The 23,628-nt window shown below is 40.8% G+C and overlaps 1 protein-coding gene across 5 annotated transcripts; it reads right to left on the bottom strand.

Moving 5' to 3' along the window:
- Positions 1-2,879: 2,879 nt before the first annotated feature.
- LOC100551632 (zymogen granule membrane protein 16) lies at positions 2,880-21,041 on the bottom strand. Of its 5 annotated transcripts, none has more exons than XM_062957768.1 (5): positions 20,236-21,041; positions 13,856-13,918; positions 4,709-4,764; positions 4,493-4,528; positions 2,880-3,882 (listed from the first exon to the last, which is right to left on the bottom strand). In XM_062957768.1, the coding sequence occupies exons 2-5, from the start codon at positions 13,886-13,888 to the stop codon at positions 3,516-3,518; spliced, it is 492 nt and encodes a 163-aa protein (XP_062813838.1). In that variant the 5' UTR covers positions 13,889-13,918; positions 20,236-21,041; the 3' UTR covers positions 2,880-3,515. The 5 variants fall into 5 exon arrangements, with proteins under 5 accessions (XP_062813838.1, XP_062813839.1, XP_062813840.1 ...); XM_062957769.1 differs by having other exon boundaries at positions 20,655-21,041; XM_062957766.1 differs by having other exon boundaries at positions 2,882-3,882; positions 4,387-4,528; positions 20,236-21,038.
- Positions 21,042-23,628: the final 2,587 nt, after the last annotated feature.

Here is a 23,628-nt window from a genome sequence, read left to right as displayed (position 1 = left end):
CATGTCCATGTACACACTCATACAAACGTGACCATGTGTTGGGACAAAAAAGGCTGGAGCTTTTGAAAGGACTCTATAGTGTAGGCATGGGTAAACTTGGGCCCTCCCGGTGTTTTGGACTCCAGCTCCCACCATTCCTAACAGCCTCAGGCCCCTTCCTTTCCCCCCTCAGCCGCTTGAGCGTCTAGTTTCCATCAGACCTCACAACCTCTGAAGATGTCTGCCATAGATGTGGGTGAAACATCAGGAGAGAATGTTTCTGGAACATGGCCATACAGCCTGGAAAACTCACAGCAATCCAGTGATTCCATCCATGAAAGCCTTTGACAACACATGAAAAATTAACTGTACACATCGTGGGAAAGGGCAGAATTATCAGTTAACATATAGCTTGGTTTGTTGTCACAGTTATCCTATAGTGGCACATTGTGTTACTGGGTGATGATATTCTAGACATATACAAAAACCTTTGTTGCATTTTTCACATCTATATACAGTAGAGTCGCGCTTATCCAACGTAAACGGGCCGGCAGAATGTTGGATAAGCGAATATGTTGGATAATGAGAGATTAAGGAAAAGCCTATTAAACATTAAATTAGGTTATGATTTTATAAATTAAGCACCAAAACATCATGTTTAACAACAAACTTGACAGAAAAAGTAGTTCAGTACACAGTAATGCTATGTAGTAATTACTGTATTTCGAATTTAGCACCAAAATATCATGATGTATTGAAAACATTGACTACAAAAATGCGTTGGATAATCCAGAACGTTGGATAAGCGAGTGTTGGATAAGTGAGACTCTACTGTATATAAAAGAGTAATGAAATTTCGGCCTAGGACAAAACAATAAAACTACACATCCCAGAAACACTAAACTTGGCAGCACAACACCTCATCCATGCCTCTATGGTCATACAACAAAAAGCTCCAGCTACTCCAGAAAACAGCCAGGCTTTGAGACTGCAAGGCTGTTCACTGCTATTCCACCTGGCCAATAAAGGATTCCCATAAGCCACAGCAACGCGTGGCTGGGCAAAGCTAGTACTATATATGCATTTTGCTTCCTAAGTTCAGTTGATTATGTCTTGTGGGGATGGCCCTATCAATAGACAAAACCAAGCAACTCTTTTACTTACTTTATTATTATTGATGTGCCTGTGATAGAAAGAGATCATGGCCTCCATTGCCAGCTTAGCTGTTTTATTCTGGACACTGCGTATGTTGACTGGAGATCATTTACTGTTTTGCCAAGCAGTAAAATGCCTGAGACTCATAGAATCATAGAATCATAGAATAGTAGAGTTGGAAGAGACCTCATGGGCCATCCAGTCCAACCCCCTGCTAAGAAGTAGGAAATCGCTTCTTAATAAATCTGGCCTCAATAAATCTGTATTCAGTAGGCCTATGGAGCTATTAAAGTGACTGCCAGTGTCCTTTTAGGAAGGAAAAATACAGTATTTGACATTTATTAAGGGTCACTCAGAATAATTTGGGTCTCGTTTGCATAGTTGGATCTACTACTGAATTAAGATTCTTGTTCTGACTGCTCTTGGAAGTAAAAAAAGAAAACCCTCATTTATTGTCCCAGGAAATCCAGCTTGGGATAGGAAAGTAGTTGATATAAACTTAGTTATAAGAACCCCTACAAGGGGGCTGTCATGTGTGCGTATAAACTAGCATTGGCAGTTGGGATTGGAGCCTCATGGATGCTCCTCGTAAAGGAATATTGACTAACTTCTTGATAGAAGGTGGAGGTGACATTTTTCCAAGTAAGAAGGAAACAAAAGGCTTGAATACACTGACTAAAGAAAAATGCAGAGAGGAGAAAACAAAGGGCAAGGCATTTTTCTAGATTCCCTTATATCGCTAACCACTTTATGTAAATGCTAATGCTTCCTTGCTTGAGGAATAGGGGGGAAATAAAACATATTGAAACCTTTCCCAGATGAATAGTTCTAGGATAAACTCCACAACCCAATACTCCCAAACTATTACCTTCCTTCTTCAGCTTTGTCTCCCACATTGGGATAAATACTGCTTCTGATAGTTGCAGACTTGTTGGCTGGTGAATAGACTTCCTTCACTTGATCTGATGGTGGTTGGCTCTTATGGGGGGCACAAGGGGGATTTATATAATCCTATGGTAAGACTAAGTAAATGCCCTCTCTTATTCACCTTAAGCACCAGCAGTTGTACATATTCTTACTGAAAGACTATATAAAGTAAAGGTAAAGGTTTTTCTCTGACATTATGTCTAGTCATGTCCAACTCTCGGGATTGGTGCCCATCTCCATTTCTAACCCAAAGAGCCGGCGTTGTCTGCAGACACCTCCAGGGTCATGTGGCTGGCATCTGCATGGAGCGCTGTTACCTTCCCGCCAGAGTAGTATCTATTGATCTACTCACATTTGCATGTTTTCAAACTGCGAGGTTGGCAGAAGCTGGGGCTAACAGCAGGAGTGCACTCTGCTCCCTGGATTCGAACTGCCAACCTTTTGGTCAGCAAGTTCAGCAGCTCAGCAGTTTAACCTGCTGCATCATGGGGGCTCTCAATACTATATAGTGTTACTGAATACACAGCAGTTATATATCCGTAACTCTATGTTCCAAATATGTAACTGGAATATTTATCATGGTTTTTACAGTTTTACGGTATTTATATGTTTTTTTCTGTATTTATGTATACATTGTATCACATTTTATTTGATTGTTTATGCGGCATTGAATATTGCCATATTGTAAGGCGCTCTGAGTCCCACTCAAGGTGAGAGAGAGAAGGATATAAATAAAGTAAATAATAATAATAATAATAATAATAATAATAATAATAATAATAATAATAAACTGGATTACTGAATGGTGGCTTATATAACTTCTGCCAGAATACTGTTACACCTTCATTCCATTCACAAAACCCTCAGATATTATAGAGTTGGTCTTCAAAGTTAATGACAGATGCTCTTCAAGTCCTGGAGTGAAGTGATTTGGTGATGTTTTCTGCAAAGCAAATCGTCAATAAAGAAATGACTGGTAGTTTGTTTCAAATATGCTTTTATTGGGTTGATATTGCTTGTCAACAATACTATTGCTCAGTACTTAAAGAGAGAGAGAGAGAAAGCTCTGAAGAAACAGAATAAGTTTGGGGCATATGTTGGTTAAGAAAAGAGATAATTAAATTGTGTTGGAAGAAGTGATGGGTTATGGATGGATGGAAAAGTCGGTGGAGAAAGACCGTGTGGTTTGGTGGATGGGAAGGTGGAAGAAAGTTGTTTGATAAAAGAAGACACATTAGAAATGGCAGACTAGGCAACCACCTCTTAGGCATCCTAATTTCCCCTATACAATTGGGCTAAAACACAATCCATCTCCATTTTGGAATATCACCATTTGCCCACCCCTGGTATAGCTTATTAGTGGCACATAGCAAAAGCTCGAAGCATTGCCTGCAAATATAGCACTCCCGTTCCTTGCTTTGCCTCTCTTTCAGTGAATATGAATAATGTGCATTTCATTTCCCCTGATCCACTGTGAGACGTCTACACTTCTTAGATTTCTTGAGCTGTTTGCCCCAGTGGAAACCCAAGGCGTCTATGTAAGAAGCAGACCGGCCACTGACGTAACGTAAGACCGCGCTTCTATAAAGTGGAACTGCATTGAAGGTAAAGCCACGATAGCCGTGATAGGTATAGCCACTGGAGGCTCCAAAGACAAAACTGCGCTGTTTGTTGGTGAGGAACACAAGATTCTGGATGTAGCTGTCGTATTTTCCAGTGATTTGGATGATGTCCTCATCGTCATAGAGGAAGATTTCCTGCATCTCCCCATCGGTGCCACCCACATATTCACTCCACAGGCGGCAGTAGCTGAACTGGAGGCTGGAATTAGACATTGGGCTCAGCGTTAAATTAGTCCATGTCCAAAAAAAATGTAGTAAAGAAGGAAAGCTGGGCAAACTGATAAAATCATGCTCTTTTTGGCCTTCTTGTGCCCATCCATGGAGCAGTGCAGTGCAGTGGTGACTGGTGGTTCCATTAATGTAGGTCATTTAACCTGCTCTCTGTTTTATTGCATAGCTGCTTTGAGTTTGGGGAGCTATCCAGGTACTGAAACTATGTTTTTATGTCTTTTGTATGCCTTGCACCTTCAATTATTCAGCTTGCCTTGCCATACGATCATGAGACAAGGAGCAAAACTTATCTCCTTCCACTTTCTCTACACCAAGAATTCCAGAAGTTGTAGTTTAGGTTACCATTTGGACTTATTACCTGGAGAGTTCAAGTACTGTAGTTTAGGAAAGTGGCCTAGATCTCTCTAGCAGATTTTTAAGGACCTCAAAAAGCTACTTCTCCCAAGATCCCATAGGATCACCACACACTCACCCCACAATGTAGTATTGATTCGCCCGGACCCTCAAGGCAGTGATAGGTCCTTCCATATGGTTTTTGAAATGCGAAAAGTGTTTCCCTCCGTTTCCGCCAAACTCACCAGAATAGGAAGAGTCTGGGAGTGGCAGATTGGATGCTGGGAAAAAAAGGCAATAAAGAGTTGAACGTGATGCATACAGTGGCATTTCTCTATACTCCCAAAACTCAATTTTTGTGGCCAACACTGTTAGGATTTTACCACATTGCCATTTTTACAGCAGGAAGTTGTAGTATCAGTTATATCAGTTCAATAAGCTAAGAAATGATGACTACTTACCGGAAGTAATGGTGCTTCCCACAAAGAGCAAAGTGAGCAGCGTGAAGCCAGACATCCTAGAAAAAGGGGTTGGCAAGAGCAAAAGATCAGAGGAAGTCTTGTAAGTAAGTAAAAGTCAAACTCTATTGTTATCTCCCCATGAGGACTCAGGGCGGTTCACAACATAAAAGACAAACATTTAATGCCATATAATAGATCAACATTTGTCTAGTCTAGCATCAGTTTCACACAGGAGTCAACTTTATATATGGGGAAAGCCAAAAAGTTGCACTTGAGGACGTGAGGTTGAGGACAAGTTAAAATGTTGGTTATTAAAGGAATCGTGTGTGTGTGAGTGTGTGTGTGTGTGTGTGTGTGTGTTGTATAGCGATTGCAATAAAGTAGCAGTTAGGAGGGGGTGTGAATATGCACACTGATTGTCAAAGGCTATGTGGATGCCAGAGTCAAGAAGAGTGAGGGACATGAATGTTGAAATTAAGAATATGATTGGGACTTACAGTCATCCCTACATATATTGTGTTTCCCCGAAAATAAGACCTCCCCAAAGAATAAGACCTAGCAGGGGTTTGGGGGGATTGCCAAATATAAGGCCTCCCCTGAAAGTAAGACCTAGCAACTAAGGCTGCAGCAGAGTTCCATTGGGAAGCATGGCTGCAGGGCTAAAGCAGCACTCATACACACACCGGAGGGAGGGAGGGAGGGAGGGAGGGAAAGTGCTTGCTTTCTGTGCCTCCCTCCCTCCCTGCCTTGTCTTGCCTGTCCCCCAGCCGAGGCTTGAAAAACCTTCCGTGGCTGCTGCTGCGCTGCCGTTTCTTCCTTCCTTCCGTCTCCCTCCTGGCCAGGGCAAGGGAGGGTGGGAGGGATGGAAGGAAGAGGGCTTTCGTCCTGCTGCTTTTGCTCCTTAAAGGTACAGGACGCATTGGGATTCTCCTCTCATCTTCCTATCCTATGCCATGAAACTGATTATTTTATACTATTATTCTATTGCCATATTATTATCATCATATTCTGTTACTATTATTATATCCCATTATTATATTATCCTATTAATATATTTTAAATCATTATATTATATTTTTCTATTATTATTATTATTATTATATCATTATATTATTATTCTATTATTATTCTATTATATTTTCATATTATTATATTATTATTCTGTTATTATTAACTTCCATTTTATATTACCCTATTAATATATTTTATATCATTATATTCTGTACTATTATTCTATTATATTATCATATTATTATTTTATTATTATTAGCATATTCTGTTATTATTATTATATTCCATTTTATATTATCCTATTAATATATTTTATATCATTCTATTCCATTCTATTATTCTATTATATTATCCTATTATTATTATATTATTATGATATTCTGTTATTATATCCCATTATTATATTATCCTATTAATACCATATTATTATCATTTTCTGTTATTATTATATCCTATATTATATTATCTCATTAATATATTTTATATCATTATATTATTATTATATTATCATATTATTATTATAGTATATTATATTATTCATCATTCATGACTACATTGAAACTAGAATAGAGAGAAATCAGCGTGGAAACCTTGTGAAACCTAATTTGCAAGAGGTACCATAGATTGTTGTACATGTAAATAATGGTACAGTAGAGTCTCACTTATCCAACATAAACGGGCCGGCAGAATGTTGGATAAGCGAATATGTTGGATAATAAGGAGGGATTACGGATAAGCCTATTAAACATCAAATTAAGTTATGATTTCACAAATTAAGGATCAAAACATCATGTTAGACAACAAATTTGGAAGAAAATTTCTATGTAGAAATTACTGGATTTATGAATTTAGCACCAAAATATCACGATATATTGAAAGCATTGACTACAAAAATGCGTTGGATAATCCAGAACGTTGGATAAGCGAGTGTTGGATAAGTGAGACTCTACTGTAGTAACAAGAAATTCTTGATAGGATTCATAGTTTGTCTGGTTATGCTGGTTTGTGATGACAACTACTTTACAGTATATAATAAATGTTCATTTTGTTGTTCAACAATAAATGTGAGCTCTTCTTCATGGAAAAATAAGACATCCCCTGAAAATAAGACCTAGTGCATCTTTGGGATCAAAAATTAATATAAGACCCTGTCTTATTTTCGGGGAAGCAGGGCATGTGGGTTTAACTTTTGAGGATGTAATTATTTGCTTAATATAATCTCTCTAGAAATCTATAGGTCATCCAGTGTGATTCTGTGGTCAATTTCTGCTGGAAGTACAGAGAGATTTTTTAGAGAGAACATATCTTTAGGACTCTCTAGGTCCTCCAGTACAACTATATCATGAGCTTCGAGTGGAAGCTGATCATGGAGTCAACTACCATTGGAATTTTATGTACATCTATGTAATAATAATAATAATAATAATAATAATAATAATAATAATAATAATAATAACAGATTCACAGATAACAGAACCCCGACTGATAATAATAATAACAGATTCACAGATAACAGAACCCCGACTGGCTGACCAATGAAGATTCATAATCAGAAACAAAGTATTCAGTGAAGTTGAACTTGAAGAAATCCAGAAAATTTGCAAAGTAAATTACCATCAGACCACAGCACAGACAGCAGCAGAGACTCCAGCAACACTTGGAATGGTGGAACAGATTGAACCAGAAGAAAGTGTGGAGCTTTTGCAAGAATTTCATGAACCAGCACTTGAAACATCTGCTGAACCACCAGGAACCTTGACAGCAAGACAACAAGAGCTCAAGGATAAGATCATGGCTCATGCTGCAGCAAATGCAATAAGACAGCGGCTCCCAACTCTAAAAACAGTGCCCAAGAGACACCTGGCGCCTCTCATGAATGATGTGAATGCAGCACTCTCCACTGTCCAGATAACATCAATTGAACAAACAAACCAGTATGCCTACAGTGCAGCAATGATAGTAACAGAAGAGCTTGGGCTCCTACAACCAAGGCAGCCCCAAAGAAAATCGACTGGAAAACCAAAGTGGAAGGTCAGGCTAGAGTTGAAAATCAAAAAGCTTAGATCAGATGCAAGTAACCTGAAAAATATGAAAGAGAAGAAACTGAAGAATGACAAAATCAAGCAATACCTGATCCGAAAGTACTGGCTGAACACCAGAAAAATTGAAGAAGCTTTGGAAATCGTGAAAGAACAAATTACAGCAACAGCCAGAAAAATTGAAAGGTATGAAGCCAGAATCATCCAGTACAGACAAAATCAATTGTTTCAATCAGACCAAAGACGGTTCTATCAGAGCCTGAACCAAAAAACAGACACAGTAACCATAAAGCCAGAGAAAACTGCAACAACGAAGTTCTGGAAAGAGCTTTGGGAAAACAATAAGAACTACAACAAAAACGCTGGGTGGATAAAGGAGTTTGAAGGAAAATTCTCACAGAACAAAATGGAACAGATGGAAATAACAACTGAAATGATCAGCAAACGAGTGCAAAAAGTCAAGAACTGGACATCGCCTGGTAGTGATCAACTCCATGGATTTTGGCTCAAACATCTGATTAGTTTACATGGAAAAATGGCCCAACAATTCAATGAGATGCTGCAGAAAGGAAGTATCAGTGAATGGCTAACAACTGGAAGAACATACCTGATACAAAAGGATCCAGCAAAAGGAGCAGCACCAGGAAACTACAGGCCAATAACGTGTCTGCCCACTATGTTTAAACTACTGACTGGCATCATAGCTGACAGAATTCAAGACTATCTTGAAGAAAAAAACATCTTGCCAGATGAACAGAAAGGCAACAAACGGAAAAGCAGAGGCACAAAAGACCAATTATTGATTGACAAAATGATTCTGGAGAACTGTAAGAGCCGAAAAGCTAATCTTCACATGACGTGGATTGACTACAAAAAGGCCTTGACTCACTCCCACACAGCTGGATCATCAAGTGCCTGGACGCCATCGGGATTAGTAAAAACGTTGGCACCTTCATTGAAAACATGATGGAGCACTGGAAAACTGAACTGTTTGTTGGAAACGAAAGTTATGGACTTGTCAACATCAGGAGAGGAATTTTCCAGGGAGACTCATTGTCCCCTCTGCTTTTCATAATTGCCATGATCCCTCTGTCAACAATCTTACAAAAAACAAATCTCGGCTACCAAACATCTAAGAATTCTCACAAAATTTCACATTTGATGTACATGGATGACCTGAAGCTATATGGGAAAACGGAAACTGAAATCCAATCTCTGACCAACACTGTCCAAATTTTTAGCACTGATATCAGCATGGAGTTTGGTTTGGACAAATGTTCGACAGTGGCATTGAAGAAGGGAAAAATAATTGAAAGTGAGGGCATCAATATGCCCAATGGCCAAACAATAAGGTGTCACCAGCCAGAGGCCTATAAATATCTGGGCATATTACAGCTGGACAACATCAAGCATGAACATGTGAAAACTGTGGTCAGTAAAGAATACACACAAAGGGTCAGAAAAATTCTCAAAAGCAAGCTCAATGGAGGCAACACCATCAAGGCCATAAACACCTGGGCCATACCTGTCATAAGATATACTGCTGGCATTATAAACTGGACACAGATGGAACTGGACAATTTGGACAGAAAAACAAAAAAACTCATGACCATTCATCATTCACTGCACCCTCGCAGTGATGTTGACCGGCTGTATCTGCCTAGAAGATCAGGGGGCAGAGGACTCTTACAAGTAAAACAAGCAGTCAAAGAAGAAGAACATGCCCTGGCAGAATATGTAAAGCAAAGTGAAGAACCTGCTTTGATTGAAGTCAAAAATCAGAAACTCCTCAAAGCACAGCAGACAAAAAACCAGGACAAGAAAACTGCACTACAAACTAGAGCTGACAGCTGGCACAACAAAACACTGCATGGAAAGTTCCTTGACAAAATTGAAGGAAAAGCTGATAAAGAGAAGACCTGGCTCTGGCTCACGAATGGGACCCTGAAGAAGGAGACAGAAGGCCTGATCCTTGCAGCCCAGGAGCAAGCCATCAGAACAAATGCAATTAAGGCCAAGATTGAAAAATCAGCTGATGACCCAAAATGCAGACTGTGCAAGGAAACCGACGAAACCATTGATCATATCCTCAGTTGCTGTAAGAAAATTGCACAGACAGACTACAAACAGAGGCACAACTATGTGGCCCAAATGATTCATTGGAACTTATGCCTCAAGTATCACCTCCCTGCAGTTAAGAACTGGTGGGATCACAAACCTGCAAAGGTTGTGGAAAATGAACACGCAAAGATACTGTGGGACTTCCGAATCCAGACTGACAAAGTTCTGGAACACAACACACCAGACATCACAGTTGTGGAAAAGAACAAGGTTTGGATCATTGATGTTGCCATCCCAGGTGACAGTCGCATTGAAGAAAAACAACAGGAAAAACTCAGCCGCTATCAGGACCTCAAGATTGAACTTCAAAGACTCTGGCAGAAACCAGTGCAGGTGGTCCCAGTGGTGATGGGCACACTGGGTGCCGTGCCAAAAGATCTCAGCCGGCATTTGGAAACAATAGACATTGACAAAATTACGATCTGCCAACTGCAAAAGGCCACCCTGCTGGGATCTGCACGCATCATCCGAAAATACATCACACAGTCCTAGACACTTGGGAAGTGTTCGACTTGTGATTTTGTGAAACGAAATCCAGCATATCTATCTTGTTTGCTGTGTCATACAACGTCGTTGTGTCAATAATAATAATAATAACTTTATTTTTATACCCCGCCCCATCTCCCCAGTGGGGACTCGGAGCGGCTTACACGGGGACAAAGCCCGAAACATACAACAATAAAACGATAAAACAATTATTCCAACAGTAAAACATCAATGTACATACAGAATTATGTAATATATGTGTGTACAATAATAATAATAATAATAATAATAATAATAATAATAATGATTTTATTTATACCCCATCTTTTCTCACCACAAAGGAGAGTTAAAACAGCTTATATTAAAAGCATTTCAATGCAATTTAAAATCCATACATATATAAATGTAAAGATTTATCCTATTTCTAGTACATCTGTATACATAAAGGATTGTTCTTTTTCTAGTACATCTATATACATAGAGAGTTGTTCTACTCTATCTAGTGTCATATCAACGATGCATTGGATCTCTAAAAATGCTAATAAGAACTTTTAAAAACGAAACATAGAAGTAAAAGTACAGTAGAGTCTCACTTATCCAACGTTCTGGATTATCCAACGCATTTTTGTAGTCAATGTTTTCAATATATCATGATATTTTGGTGCTAAATTCGTAAATACAGTAATTACTACATAGCATTACTGTGTAATGAACTACTTTTTCTGTCAAATTTGTTGTATAACATGATATTTTGGTGCTTAATTTGTAAAATCATAGCCTAATTTGATGTTTAATAGGCTTATCCTTAATTTCTCCTTATTATCCAACATATTCGCTTATCCAACGTTCTGCCAGCCCGTTTATGTTGGATAAGTGAGACTCTACTGTATACTTTTTTGTTCTGATATATTTTGGAATGAAATAGAAACTCCATTGAGTGTGGAAATAAACATACCTAGCACTGGGAATTGTAAGAAAATGACAGATATTCCGTTTTGTTATGTTATGAAAACAACGAAGACCACAAGGGATACATTTTTTCTGTCTGAAGGACAAATTAGTTCCTCTTAAATTTATGCAGCTTGCTGGGTGACAAATTTCTCAGTTTAACTGTGCTCAGTGTGAAGATACATTTCCTTTTATCTGTCTTGCACCTCCAGTTATTCAGCTTGGGTTACTCAGGCTTCTCACATCATGAGAAAGGGAGAACTTCTTTCACTCCACTTCCTTCACATCAAGAGTTTGGGGACTTCTAGTTTAGGGAACTATTCAGAATGATCTGCTAGAAAGTTCAGATGGAGTAGTTCAGGACAGTGGACCAGAGTTTTCTAGCAGATGTTTCTTGGGGCCTCATAAAGCTATTTTTCCCAGGATCTCCTAGGATGGCTCTAATAATGTTAAATGGGAAGGAAACCAATGGCATGAGCATGTAAACTTCAGCTAGAACTTTATACACATCTATAGCATTCCTTTCTCTTTACTCATCTTCTTTCTAAGGAAAACACCCAAGCGGTAACACTGTTCTTTGCAGGAAAATTGCTGTAGTACAGGCATGGGACAACTTTGGCCCACCAGGTGTTTTGGACTTCAACTTCCACAATTCCTAATAGCCTAATGGGCTAAAATTTCCCCAGTCTTGGCTGAAACTATATGTTTCCCTAGCTCCAGAGGCACCTCCCAAATGCTATAGAAAGTAGAATACCCAGAACTGTATATAGCCCACCATCAAGTTGTATTAAATTTGGAGGTAGAACAACTTTCCAAATGTCCCCACTTTGAGCTGATTTGCAGCAAGATCTTTCCCCTCCCAGACTTACTTGGTGGCCTGAGCAGTGCTGAGGATGCCCCGTGTCTGTATTCTGCATCACTCAGGTCAGAGAGAACCCCTGATTTTATAGCTGTCGCAGTTTGTTTATTTTTATTTATTTATTTACAGTATTTATATTCCGCCCTTCTCACCCCGAAGGGGACTCAGGGCGGATCACATTACACATATAAGGCAAACATTCAATGCCTTAACATAGAACAAAGACAAGACAAACGCGGGGCTCCGAGCTGGCCTCGAACTCATGACCTCTTGGTCAGAGTGATTTGTTCCAGCTGGCTGCAGCTGGTTGCTCAACAGCCTGCACCACTTTAAGAAGTGGTGTAAGTTTTTCTTAGGAACACCAACACCAAGAACCACAAGGAGGAACATGACCAAAAGTGGGGAAATGAGAGAAGGAGGGGGATACAATGTGAGGCGACTAGAGTATCAGGCACCTGGAGTGATCATACACAAGATTTGTTATCATTGACGTGAAACTCATTTTTAGGGAACTGCCATCTCAGCCTAAACAGCAAAGATGGTTGAATATATCTAGCTCCTAGATCAGGAGTCCACAAGCTGATCCTATCTTTTAGAGTATTAGCTGTCCCTCCTAATTTGGTGTCATGATAAGCATGCCCTCTAAACCTTCATCTAAGTCAGTGGTTCTCAACCTATGGGATGTTTTTGCCTTCAACTCCCAGAAATCCTAACAGCTAGGAAACTGGCTGAGATTTCTGGGAGTTGTAGGCCAAAACACCTGGGGACCCACAGGTTGAGAACCACTGACCTAAGTCATTAATAAATATGTTGAACAGTACTGGGCCCAGGACCAAACCCTGCGGCACTCCACTAGTCACTTTTTTCCAGGACAAATTGGAACCATTGGTGAGCACCCTTTGGGTTTGGTAACTTAACCAATTACAGATCCACCTAATAGTAGCATTGCTTAGCTAGCCCACGTTGGACTAGTTTGCTTGCAAGAAGGTCATGGGGACTTTGTTGAAGGCCTTACTGAAATCAAGATATGCTACATCCACAGCATTCCCTACATCTACCAAGTTTGTAACTCTATCAAAAAAAGATGTAAGATTAGTCTGGCATGACTTGTTTTGAGAAATCCATGCTGACTTTTAGCAATTACAGCATTTCATTCTAAGTGATTGCAGACTGCCTCCTTAATGATCTTAAGGAATTTTTCTTGCCATTGATGTCAGGCTGACTGGATGGTAATTGTTTTCCCTTCTTGAGGATAGGGACAACATTTGCCCTCCTCCAGTCTCCTGGGACTTCTCCTGTTCCTACATGTCATGAGGTCCTAAGAAAGACTTACAGCCAAGCACGAGCTTATCCTTATATTCTACAAACTATGTGGACTGTCAAAAGAGGCAGCTAACAAAAAATCCTCTCCACATGCATTCCTATTAACTAGGCCAAAGGTGGGAGCATATTAGATCTGATGTTCAATGACTCATCTCTTGGCATGCCAAGTTAGGATAAACTGTAAAGCTTAGCTATGCAAAGTGTATCACAATGTTTCCATGCCTCCTGGCATATGTATCAGCTATGTGGGCACAGTGGTGAGGTGTCAGGATATCTGAGGTTGTGCACAATTTCTAACAGGTTCTGTGGCAATAACTGTCTGAGTGTGAAAGCAAGAGACTGGATTTCTTTGGAACTTACCTGAGAAGAATGAAGCAAGCCTGAGGAAAACATAACTTAGGAAACATGAGTTGCTTCTGTGCTCTGAAAAAAAAGAAGAGGAACATTGCAAAAGCATTCTCATCGAAGTGTTAGAAGACATCTGCAATGGTCCTTTTGGCAAGTGCATCAGCATCGCCAGTGCATCGTTGCCCATTGCAAATCAAAACTATGGCAGATAAGCCACTCCATTGGCTGCCATTTCACAATTGATGCCCATCTGTCATACCACCGTGGCAATCCCTAGGTGAATGCAAAATTACTCCATTCTGTTTTCCTGCATGCATAACTCTACTTGCAAAGATGTTAATTTAGATGGAATTCCATCCAAAATCTGACAATTTTTCCAACCATAAGGTCTTATGGTTGGAATAGTAAGCAGGCTTCCTAAGAAGATCCTATTGAAAGTTAGCTTGTGTTTATTAGTTAGTGTCTGGGCAACAGCAAATGATTTGGGACCAGCCGGGAATCTAGAGGTAGCCCTGGCTCTACTATTGAGTGATTTCAGCTGTTGCTAAGTCATGGGTTTGAGGGCCCAGCGTATCATGCAGCCAGAAGGATTCATGAAACACAGATGAGTGTGAAGGAAAGAAGTGTTTTAATTTCAGTGGTCAAATAGGATATCAGGAATGTGGTTTGGTAATATGTTAATGAGTTTTAATTTACTCAATGTGTCAGTCCATGTAAACACAAGGGATAGTCCGATTAAGACAATAAGCAAATAATAGGTGATGAACAGTTCAATGGGTAAGCATTGCCTGCAACTTCTGTGCTGATGCTGAGCAACAGATAGTCCAGATGGCACCAATGCAAGCTGGAAAACACCCACAATAACAGCAGTAGGTGTATCAATGAAATCAGAGTTTATCAACAGAAAAAGGTTTTAGTTCATGAGAACAGGAGAGATTTGATCAATGGGAATGGGGTGCACATGGAATGTATGCATACATTACATGGCTTTTCCTGATTCTCATGGTCCATTGTGAGAGGATTAGTTAGACTTAGTATACATGTTCATGGGCTAGGTAGTTTTCCAAGGGTGATTTGATTAGCACCATCTTGGGGGGAAAGAGACACAGCCTGGTTGGCTTTTTCAAAATGGCAAAATGTAGGGAGACAATCTACTGGCATTAAGAGATTGTTTGGAAAATAAATGTAGTATAAATTCATTCATAATGATTCAGAGCCTATTATTTAGGGGGTCCGTTTGATACTACTTGAGCCAAAACGGAACCAGATTCCTGCTGATCCAAATCAAACAGGTGGCAGAGTAGTTTTTAAACTGGGAAAGTTGACAAGGGGATGTACAGGGAGGAAGTCTCTAGTTTGAGATGAATCATCCCTAGAGGATGCACAGCTCATCCCTGGGGGGTGAGGGAGAAAAGGGTTTCATTGCCAAAATACTGCTGGGATGGAAATATCATCTTCCCTGGAGAACAATCGTCTTCCTTAGCGGAAGTGCTCAGCCAACCTTCCCAAAGCCCTGCTGGGCTCCTGCTGGCAATGTGGAGGAGAGCGACAAACAACATTTCTAACTCAACTGCCGCAATTCTGAAATGAAACTGGCTATATGGCTGGTATAAAGTTTCGACTTTGAGATATGTATGTGTATGTGGCACACTTTGCATTAAATATATCTAGGCTACTCCATCCACATTCCAGTGGGACTTTTCCGAGTGAGATAAAGAACAGGGAATAATTTTATTCCCACCAATTTTTTCAATTCAGCAGGAATAGTCTCCATTAATTCTTTGTCATGCCACCTTTTCAGCTGCTTTTAAAATGTCTTAGTTTCCCCCTCTTCCACCCCGCTATTCTCCTTGGTCCTTGGCTTATTTCAATTGCTGCAAACTTAGTTCAAAACTAAATTGCTTTGAATGGAATCTGTGGGAGGGACAGGTGAGGGCATATCTTATCTTTCCCTTTAGTTTTTTGCAAAAAGCAAAGTTCTGCAACCTCTAACCAATTGTATGTTTGTCCTCATTAATAACTTTTGCCATCTTAACCACTTCAGTGTTACTGGCCACAGGTATCCTGTTTCCCCCTGTGAAATGTTGAAGGGAATGTAATTATGACAGTGGGGCAGAGCAGGAGAATGCAACATTTGGTCATCTAAGGTTAGAGCTCTATGGCCTTGGAGGGGCTTCTTATTGCTGTGGGATTACACTGCAGAGCCATATAAAGTTATACTTGGATTGTATCCACATCATAAAGCTTTGGCAATTTGTTATTGCTCCATCCTAAGGAATCATGGGACTAGAGAGAGCCTTACATCTATTATTCCTTTATTTATAGTACAGAGGGCAGTTTCCATAGGCCAAGAGTTTTGGAAATGTGTTCCAATGTTGGCCATTCTGACCCTTTCTTGCTGACATGTGTGTGCTTGGCAAACATTACAATTTTCTTTTTGGAGGAACCTTATTTTCTCAGTCATCCTCATGGACAACATATTTGCTTAAAGAATCCATGGCCTGTCACAGTTCTTTTTTTCACGTATAACAACTGTTGCAGCCTTAGTTGACCTTGTACATTGGGTGATAACAATTCTCTTTTAGCAACCTATGCTGACTCTTGATATCTGAAGTGGCCAGCCTTTGTGGTCTGTGTTGGCATTCTGCTGCGAAGTGGTATGTTTCTAAGGAATGAAACCAGTCACTAAAACTTTTTGTTCAAGCCAGTTCAAGCCAGTGGTCCCATTTGTATAAAACAGAATTTCTAAAAGGTTCTGTTGCAATAATGGTCTATATGAAGAAACGATTCTGGGTTTAATCTGGAACTTACATGAGAGAAATGAGGCAAGTGATTGGAGTCATTAGTCAACTGTGACAGAAATAGAAAACCACATGGTCCACCATGCAGTTTGCCAGAAATGAGATGTGCCAAAGTTTCTATCACAACCCTCATCCCCATTAACTCTTTCTTGAGATTCTCTCAAAAAGGTGTATCTCTGGTATGTTGACTATTTTGAGAGCAATTTTCTGCATTGTTTCTACTTCTGTGATATTCTTCTTGACATGTGATGGCCAGAAGCTCTCACTCTTCATCTTTTCCCAAAAAACCATCTCTAGTTTTCAATCCAACCACCCTAATTTCTACCCTGCCATGTGTTATAATAGTGACCTAATAAACTTTAGTTCCTGTCTTAACGTATACATGTTCTTCCTTAAGTGCGTCTACTTTAAGCCTCCTTATCTACAAGAAGGACAAGGAAGATGGCTCAGAAAAATCTGGGTCATACCTTATTGGTTTAAGTGTATTTCCTTGTCTCCCAGGGTTTTAACAAGATTGTTTCATTTTAGGCAGTATCTCCAAAGACATTAGCAAAACTCCTGTCTTGAAGCCACCAAAGAGACTGTCAAAGGATCTCTTAGTTTCATCTTCACTGCTCAACACTTTTTGGCTCTCGGCCATTGTCTTAAATCACCTCTGTGGTATCCTTTTATAATGCTTGATTAACTGCTTCTACATCATTTATTTTCAAACACAGCATACTCTCCAACATTTTGCAGATGGAAAATGGGACGCACATGGCCGAGCAACATCAGAGTGTGACCAAAATGGCAAAACTTATTAAGGAGGCAGAATACTCAAGCAAAAAGGTGCTGCGGCAGATTGCTTTTGCCTAAGCCAACTGGGAAGGGCAAAATCCTTCTCCTTTTTGCTGATCTAATGGGATACAAACTACCGTATATACTCGAGTATAAGCCGACCCGAATATAAGCTGAGGCATTGGTTGGTTAAATGTTTTTGAGGGTAAAGGTAAAGGTTTTCCCCTGACGTTAAGGCCAGTTGTGACCGACTCTGGGGGTTGGTGCTCATTTCCATTTCTAAGCCGAAGAGCCAGCATTGTCCATAGACATCTCCAAGGTCATGTGGCCGGCATGACTGCATGGAGCGCCGTTATCTTCCTGCCGGAGCAGTACCTATTGATCTACTCACATTTGCATGTTTTCAAACTGCTAGGTTGGCAGGAGCTGGGGCTAACAGCGGGCGCTCATTCCGCTCCCGGGATTTGAACCTGTGACCTTTTGGTCTGCAAGTTCAGCAGCTCAGCGCTTTAACACACTGTGAATATTTACATAAAGCTCTAAGATAAGATTGTTCAACTCTGATTAAATCATTATTCTCATCTTCTTCAATGTAAATGTGCTTATGTATACTTTTAATAGAGTAAAATAATACATGTAGTAATAAATAGAGTAAAATAATAAATATAATAAGATCAGAGTGAAATAATACATGTATTAATAAAAATAAAAATAAAGTAAAATAAATGTAATAGTAGCAACAATAATAGAGAAAAATAATAAATGTAATAATACCAATAATAACAGAGAAAAATAATAAATGTACTATATATTCTCGAGTATAAGCTAACCCAAATATAAGCCAACCAGGACCCTCACCTAAGTATAAGCCGAGGGGGGATTTTTCAGTCTTAAAAAAGGGCTGAAAAACTAGGCTTATACTTGAGTATATACAGTACTTTTGCACTGCTGAGATGTAAAATCTCTTTGGATTTCCCTTCACTGTTGTTTATGGTTCATCACCATTGTCCTTGAACCCAAGAATCCTTCTGGTAGCTCCTCTGCTATGTGTTTAACCATTTCCATCTTTCTCTCCCCATTCATCCAATTCCTTATTCCACTCAAAGGGAGCCAAAAGCTTCCCATGACACTTTGGCAGAAAGTTTGGTACTAAAGGCAAAGATATTTCAAAAATCGGAAGAGCTTCCTACATTATAAAGAAGCATATTTCAACAAACATTCTGTTCAAAACTAAGAATATGTATCTGTGAAATGAAGCAACCAGGTCAAGTAAGCATCATATAAATACACAAAAACATTTTGAATCTTTGAGATAAGACTTGAAGCTTTCTTTTCTTCCAACAGACTCCATTTCCCAGACAATTTTCACTTTCACCACCAAATAATATACGTAAACGTATGTATCTGTTTTCTTCTATTTCCTTTGTTTTTCTGTTTGTGCATCCTCAGTAAGGGATTCTGGAGCAATTGCTGTTTATCTTTGCGTCAGTATAGCATAAATATCCACCAGTGTAATTATGCCATGCTAGGGCTGTGAAATCCCTGGACTGACTACCACCATAGCATCATGCATGAGAAAACAGTTAATGATCCTAGCTGTCGTCTCAATGTGAAACGTGCAGACGATCTGCAAATGCACAATGACATACTACTCGATGTGCATTATTGTTCACCTGTAGTGGTTCTGCATGCATGAAAATTTATTTCCACACCAGTTGCATACTGACAGTTGTACAAATTGACAATTAGTTTTAACAGAATTTTTGCGTCAAAAATATGAACAATAATCCAGGGAGCTCCTTGTCCAACTCTTCCCCATCTATGAACTCTCCATGTGGCCTTAGGCAAGTTGCTCCTTTTGCTGGCTTCAGCATAGACATAATTAAGGATGCCTTTGACAGTTGTGTAGAAGGCATTTCAGCCGGGGTTGCTTGTCATACAACCAGGTAACAAGCATCACCTACTGAAGTTCAGTCTTCTACACAACTATTATAGGTTTAGGAGCCCTTGCTAGTACTCACTTTGTAGAAAAGAGAGGACCTTTGTCCCCTTTTGAGAGCAAGAGTGAGGATGGCAAGAAGTTCTCAGGTTTTATTTTTGAGAAATCTTGGTGAGAGGATTGGAGAGAAGCAAAGATTGTCTCTCTCATCAAAGAAAAGTTTAAAAAAGAAGATCCAGGAACTACAGCTAATCAGTCTATCTTCAATACCAAGAAAAATATTAGATTAGATTATATAGGATTCTGTTTACAAATATCTTGATGACAATGAAGTACCCACTTAGAGCAGTGGTTCTCAACCTGCCTAATGCCGCGACCCATTTAATATACTTCCTCATGTTGTGGTGACCCTAACCATAAAATTATTTTCATTGCTACTTCATAATTTCATTGCTACTTCATTGCTACTTCAGAAGCTCCGCAGCAGTGGGATTTCTAAACAGACTTGGGTGCCTCTCCTTCTATTTATTTTCTTTATTTTTTTTTCTAACAGGGTAGTTTGACTGTCAGCCTTGACTGAACATACCCTCTCCCCGGTAAATCAACAAGTTGATAAGCTTTGTTGTTAACATGAGGAGAAAGAAGCGCTCGAGAGAAGCAGAAAACATTGGTTCCCCCGCAGCTCCTACAGCAAAACTAAAGAGGATTGCTGACTTCTGTTCAAACCGTTTTTCTGTTCTTGCAGATAGAGAAATAGAGGGAAATGGGGGTAGTGAGAGTTTGAAAAAGCATAAGCAAAGTGCTGCAAATAATGTGGCTCTGAATAACAGTAATAGCAACAACCACAGAAGCAAGGAAGATAAGGACATACAAACCTCCGAGCAAGTGATTGAGACAAGGTACTCGCACATGCTCCAACAGGTTGCTACCACGGTTGAGCGCTTACACAACAAACTCAGAGATATCAACCTTAAAGTTGACTCCATCATTGCAACCCAGAAAGAAATAAAACAACAGAGACAGACCATCTGTGATCTAGCCCCAAAAAAGCTTAACTGTAAAGAGCCTACTCTGCATTTGCATGAGGTAACAAACTCCTTAGAACTGGTACTTTCTCCTAAGAAGGTCTGCTTAACAGTTTATTACTACAGAAGAAGGCTTTCTCCCTGGAACTCCACCTATCACTCCAAAAGACATCTATACCACCTACTTAAAAGAGAAATGAATCAAATCGATCTCCACTCTGATATGCATAATACAAGGGAGATATTAAGCTTCTCCTCGGACCACATACCCTTACTACTGCTGCGCCTAAATTCTAAGCTTGCAGCAAAAGGCCTCTTTCCAAGTCGAGTATTTCACAACAACAGGATTCTCCCCTTAGTCTCCAGAGTCAAACACATTCAGTGAAGCTCAGGAAGCTTAAAGGGATAACTTATGGGATGCAGGACCTGCATCTGGGAAAAAACCCCAAGGAGCACCCTAGGGATACTAAATCACTCCATGAATCTGAGTCTGCAGATCTAATTACCCTGGACTACGAGATCCCTGGGAATTGTGCTGTGTTATCCAACTCCAGCATCAGTTCTCCCCCACATAACACCTTCACAACAGCTTTAATAGAAGCCCCACCCAAACCTTACGCCTCTAGTGACATGGCAATCTGCAAAACAACTACTCCCCTAGCTGAGGTAAGCCTGGAAACAGGTTGTGACAACCTGTGGGATCAAAGCCGGGACTACCCTAAGGAGCCTCCTTCAACTCTGTGTGGAGCCTCCCTGGTGAACGGAGAGTTATCTGAGAGTCCCGAGATGGGCCAGAGTACACCCTCCATGTTGAAGAGGGAGATTTATCCTTATCCTTATCAAAGAGGCAAGCACCAAAGTTGGCAGCTGACCTTGGCGAAGCAGTCGGTGAGCTTCTGTCCTCTTCCCCAAGCCCCAAGAAGCCTCGGCGCAGGCATGTGGGCCATCCTAACCGGAGACGGAAATGTCATCTTCTGGTGAGAAGGCGCCAGACTTCTGGTGAGAAGTCAGAACATACTATTTTACTAGCAGAGGGAGCTACTAGCGCCTTGCAGAATGCTGGTTCGGCAGCGACTGTAAAAGAGAGAGTGTCCTCCCAGTCTGCTGGAGTTAAGAACTCACCCCAACACGCTCGAGGGGCCCTGGACCTGACGTCCCTTGGACCATCCCCCTACCCACAATGCCGGCTGGGTGTTCTGATCTTTACACCTGCTCCTCATCACCCTGAGGGCTCCCTTTATGACCACTTATTAACTGGCCATGCTTTTCAGGGTGCCAGTCAAACACTGGGCACCTAGTTTTTGCTGGAGAACCCCCAAGAGAAGTAGGTCTGTGTATGGGAATCCCTACGATCTCTGGGAGGGCGAGGTTATGACGGTAGGCGCAGGCCGAACTCTACAGCGAGGCTGAGTCGACGGGAGACGGCCCCCCTCTGACCTGCGGCCTATCCCCAAGTGCACCTCTGTCAGGCTACCAGTTTCCTCCCCTCCTACTCTGATGTTGATGAACGCTAGGTCCATAAGGAATAAAACTGCTACCATCAAGGATTTTCTTACTGACCAGGGAGCTGACCTAGTGTGTATCACAGAAACTTGGATCCAGGAGGCGGACGAGATCCAACTCCAGGAAATAACATCTCCAGATTATGTAATCACCAACCAGCTGCGAACTGGGAAGCGGGGAAGTGGGGTGGCTATGCTCTCCCGAGAAAGCTTCTCTCTTAGGCAGCTCCTGTACCGAACATCTCTGGCATCAAAAGTGTTGGTCTGGTGTGGGATTCTCCTGAGGGTACAAGCAGACAGCCTACCCCAGCTGCTCAAGACGGTGTCCGAGTGGTCCCTAAGGTTCCCCAGACTCATTGTCTTGGGAGATTTCAATGTCCACGCTAATGTGGACTCTTGTTCATTAGCGGCTACGGACCTAGTGTCCACTATGGAGACACTAGGACTCTCGCTTTGTAGTACTGGGCCTACGCATCAGGCGGGACACACGCTAGATCTGATCTTCAGCGCAGGAATTCAAGTGACCCAAGTCTCTACTATAGAGGTTCCATGGTCGGATCACTGTGCCCTAAGAGTCCGGTTGGAGCATGCCTACCCACCCGACAAGTGTGCCGAGCCGATCTGGGCTCGCCCAAGGAAACTTATGGAACCCAGTATGTTCCGGAATGCTCTGAGAGATCTGGAGCCTGTCAACGACTCAATCGATGCACAGGTGGACTCATGGAACACCAGGCTATCCAATGCACTCGATGAGATCGCCCCTAGACGTCCTCTCCAACCCCACCGAAACCTGTCTCCTTGGTTCACTGAGGAACTTCGACCGATGAAGCGGGAAAAGAGACGGCTAGAGAGTGTATGGCGAGAACTCTGTGATGGAGTATCGAGATCAGCTTATAGGGCTTTCATGGAGTCCTATGAACATGCTATCATCGAAGCAAAGCAAGTATATTACGCCTCTCTGATCGCATCTGCCAGCTCACACCCGGTAAATATCTGATATGCAGGATGTATTTTCCTTCACTGGACCAAATTTGGCACATATAGCCGATACGCCCAAATTTGAATACTGGTTGGTGGGGGGGGGGGGGGGTTGATTTTGTTACAGTAGAGTCTCACTTATCCAACATAAACAGGCCGGCAGAATGTTGGATAAGCGAATATGTTGGATAATAAGGAGGCATTAAGGAAAAGGCTATTAAATATCAAATTAAGTTATGATTTTACAAATGAAGCACCAAAACATCATGTTAGACAACAAATTTGGCAGACAAAGTAGTTCAATACGCAGTAATGCCATGTAGTAATTACTGTATTTACGAATTTAGCACCAAAATATCACGATATATTGAAAACATTGACTACAAAAATGTGTTGGATAATCCAGAACGTTGGATAAGCGAGTGTTGGATAAGTGAGACTCTACTGTATTTGGGAGTTCTAGTTGCTGGGATTTATAGTTCACCTACAATCAAAGAGCATTCTGAACTCCACCAACGATGGAATAGAACCAATCTTGGCACACAGAACACCCATGACCAACAGAAAATACTGGAAGGGTTTGGTGGGCATTGACCTTGAGCTTTGGAGTTGTAGTTCACGTACTTCCAGAGAACACTGTGGACTTAAACAATGATGGATCTCGACCAAATTGGGCACAAATACTCAAAATGCCCAAATGCGAACACTGGTGGAGTTTGGAGAAATAGACCTTGACATTTGGGAGTTGTAGTTGCTGGGATTT

This window comes from Anolis carolinensis, chromosome 6 (assembly GCF_035594765.1).
Source record: "Anolis carolinensis isolate JA03-04 chromosome 6, rAnoCar3.1.pri, whole genome shotgun sequence".
Lineage (NCBI taxonomy): Eukaryota > Metazoa > Chordata > Lepidosauria > Squamata > Dactyloidae > Anolis > Anolis carolinensis.
Note: the sequence above shows the minus strand (reverse complement) of the source record. Positions and strands in the feature narration are given on the sequence as shown.

Coding starts and splice junctions, on each gene's coding strand:
- LOC100551632 (XM_062957766.1), bottom strand. CDS start 13,902: ATGTTTCCTAAGTTATGTTTTCCTCAGGCTTGCTTCATTCTTCTCAG. Junction 4,765..13,855: donor GCTTGCTTCATTCTTCTCAG/GTAAGTTCCAAA, acceptor CCCTTTTTCTAG/GATGTCTGGCTTCACGCTGC. Junction 4,529..4,708: donor GGGAAGCACCATTACTTCCG/GTAAGTAGTCAT, acceptor TTTTTTTCCCAG/CATCCAATCTGCCACTCCCA.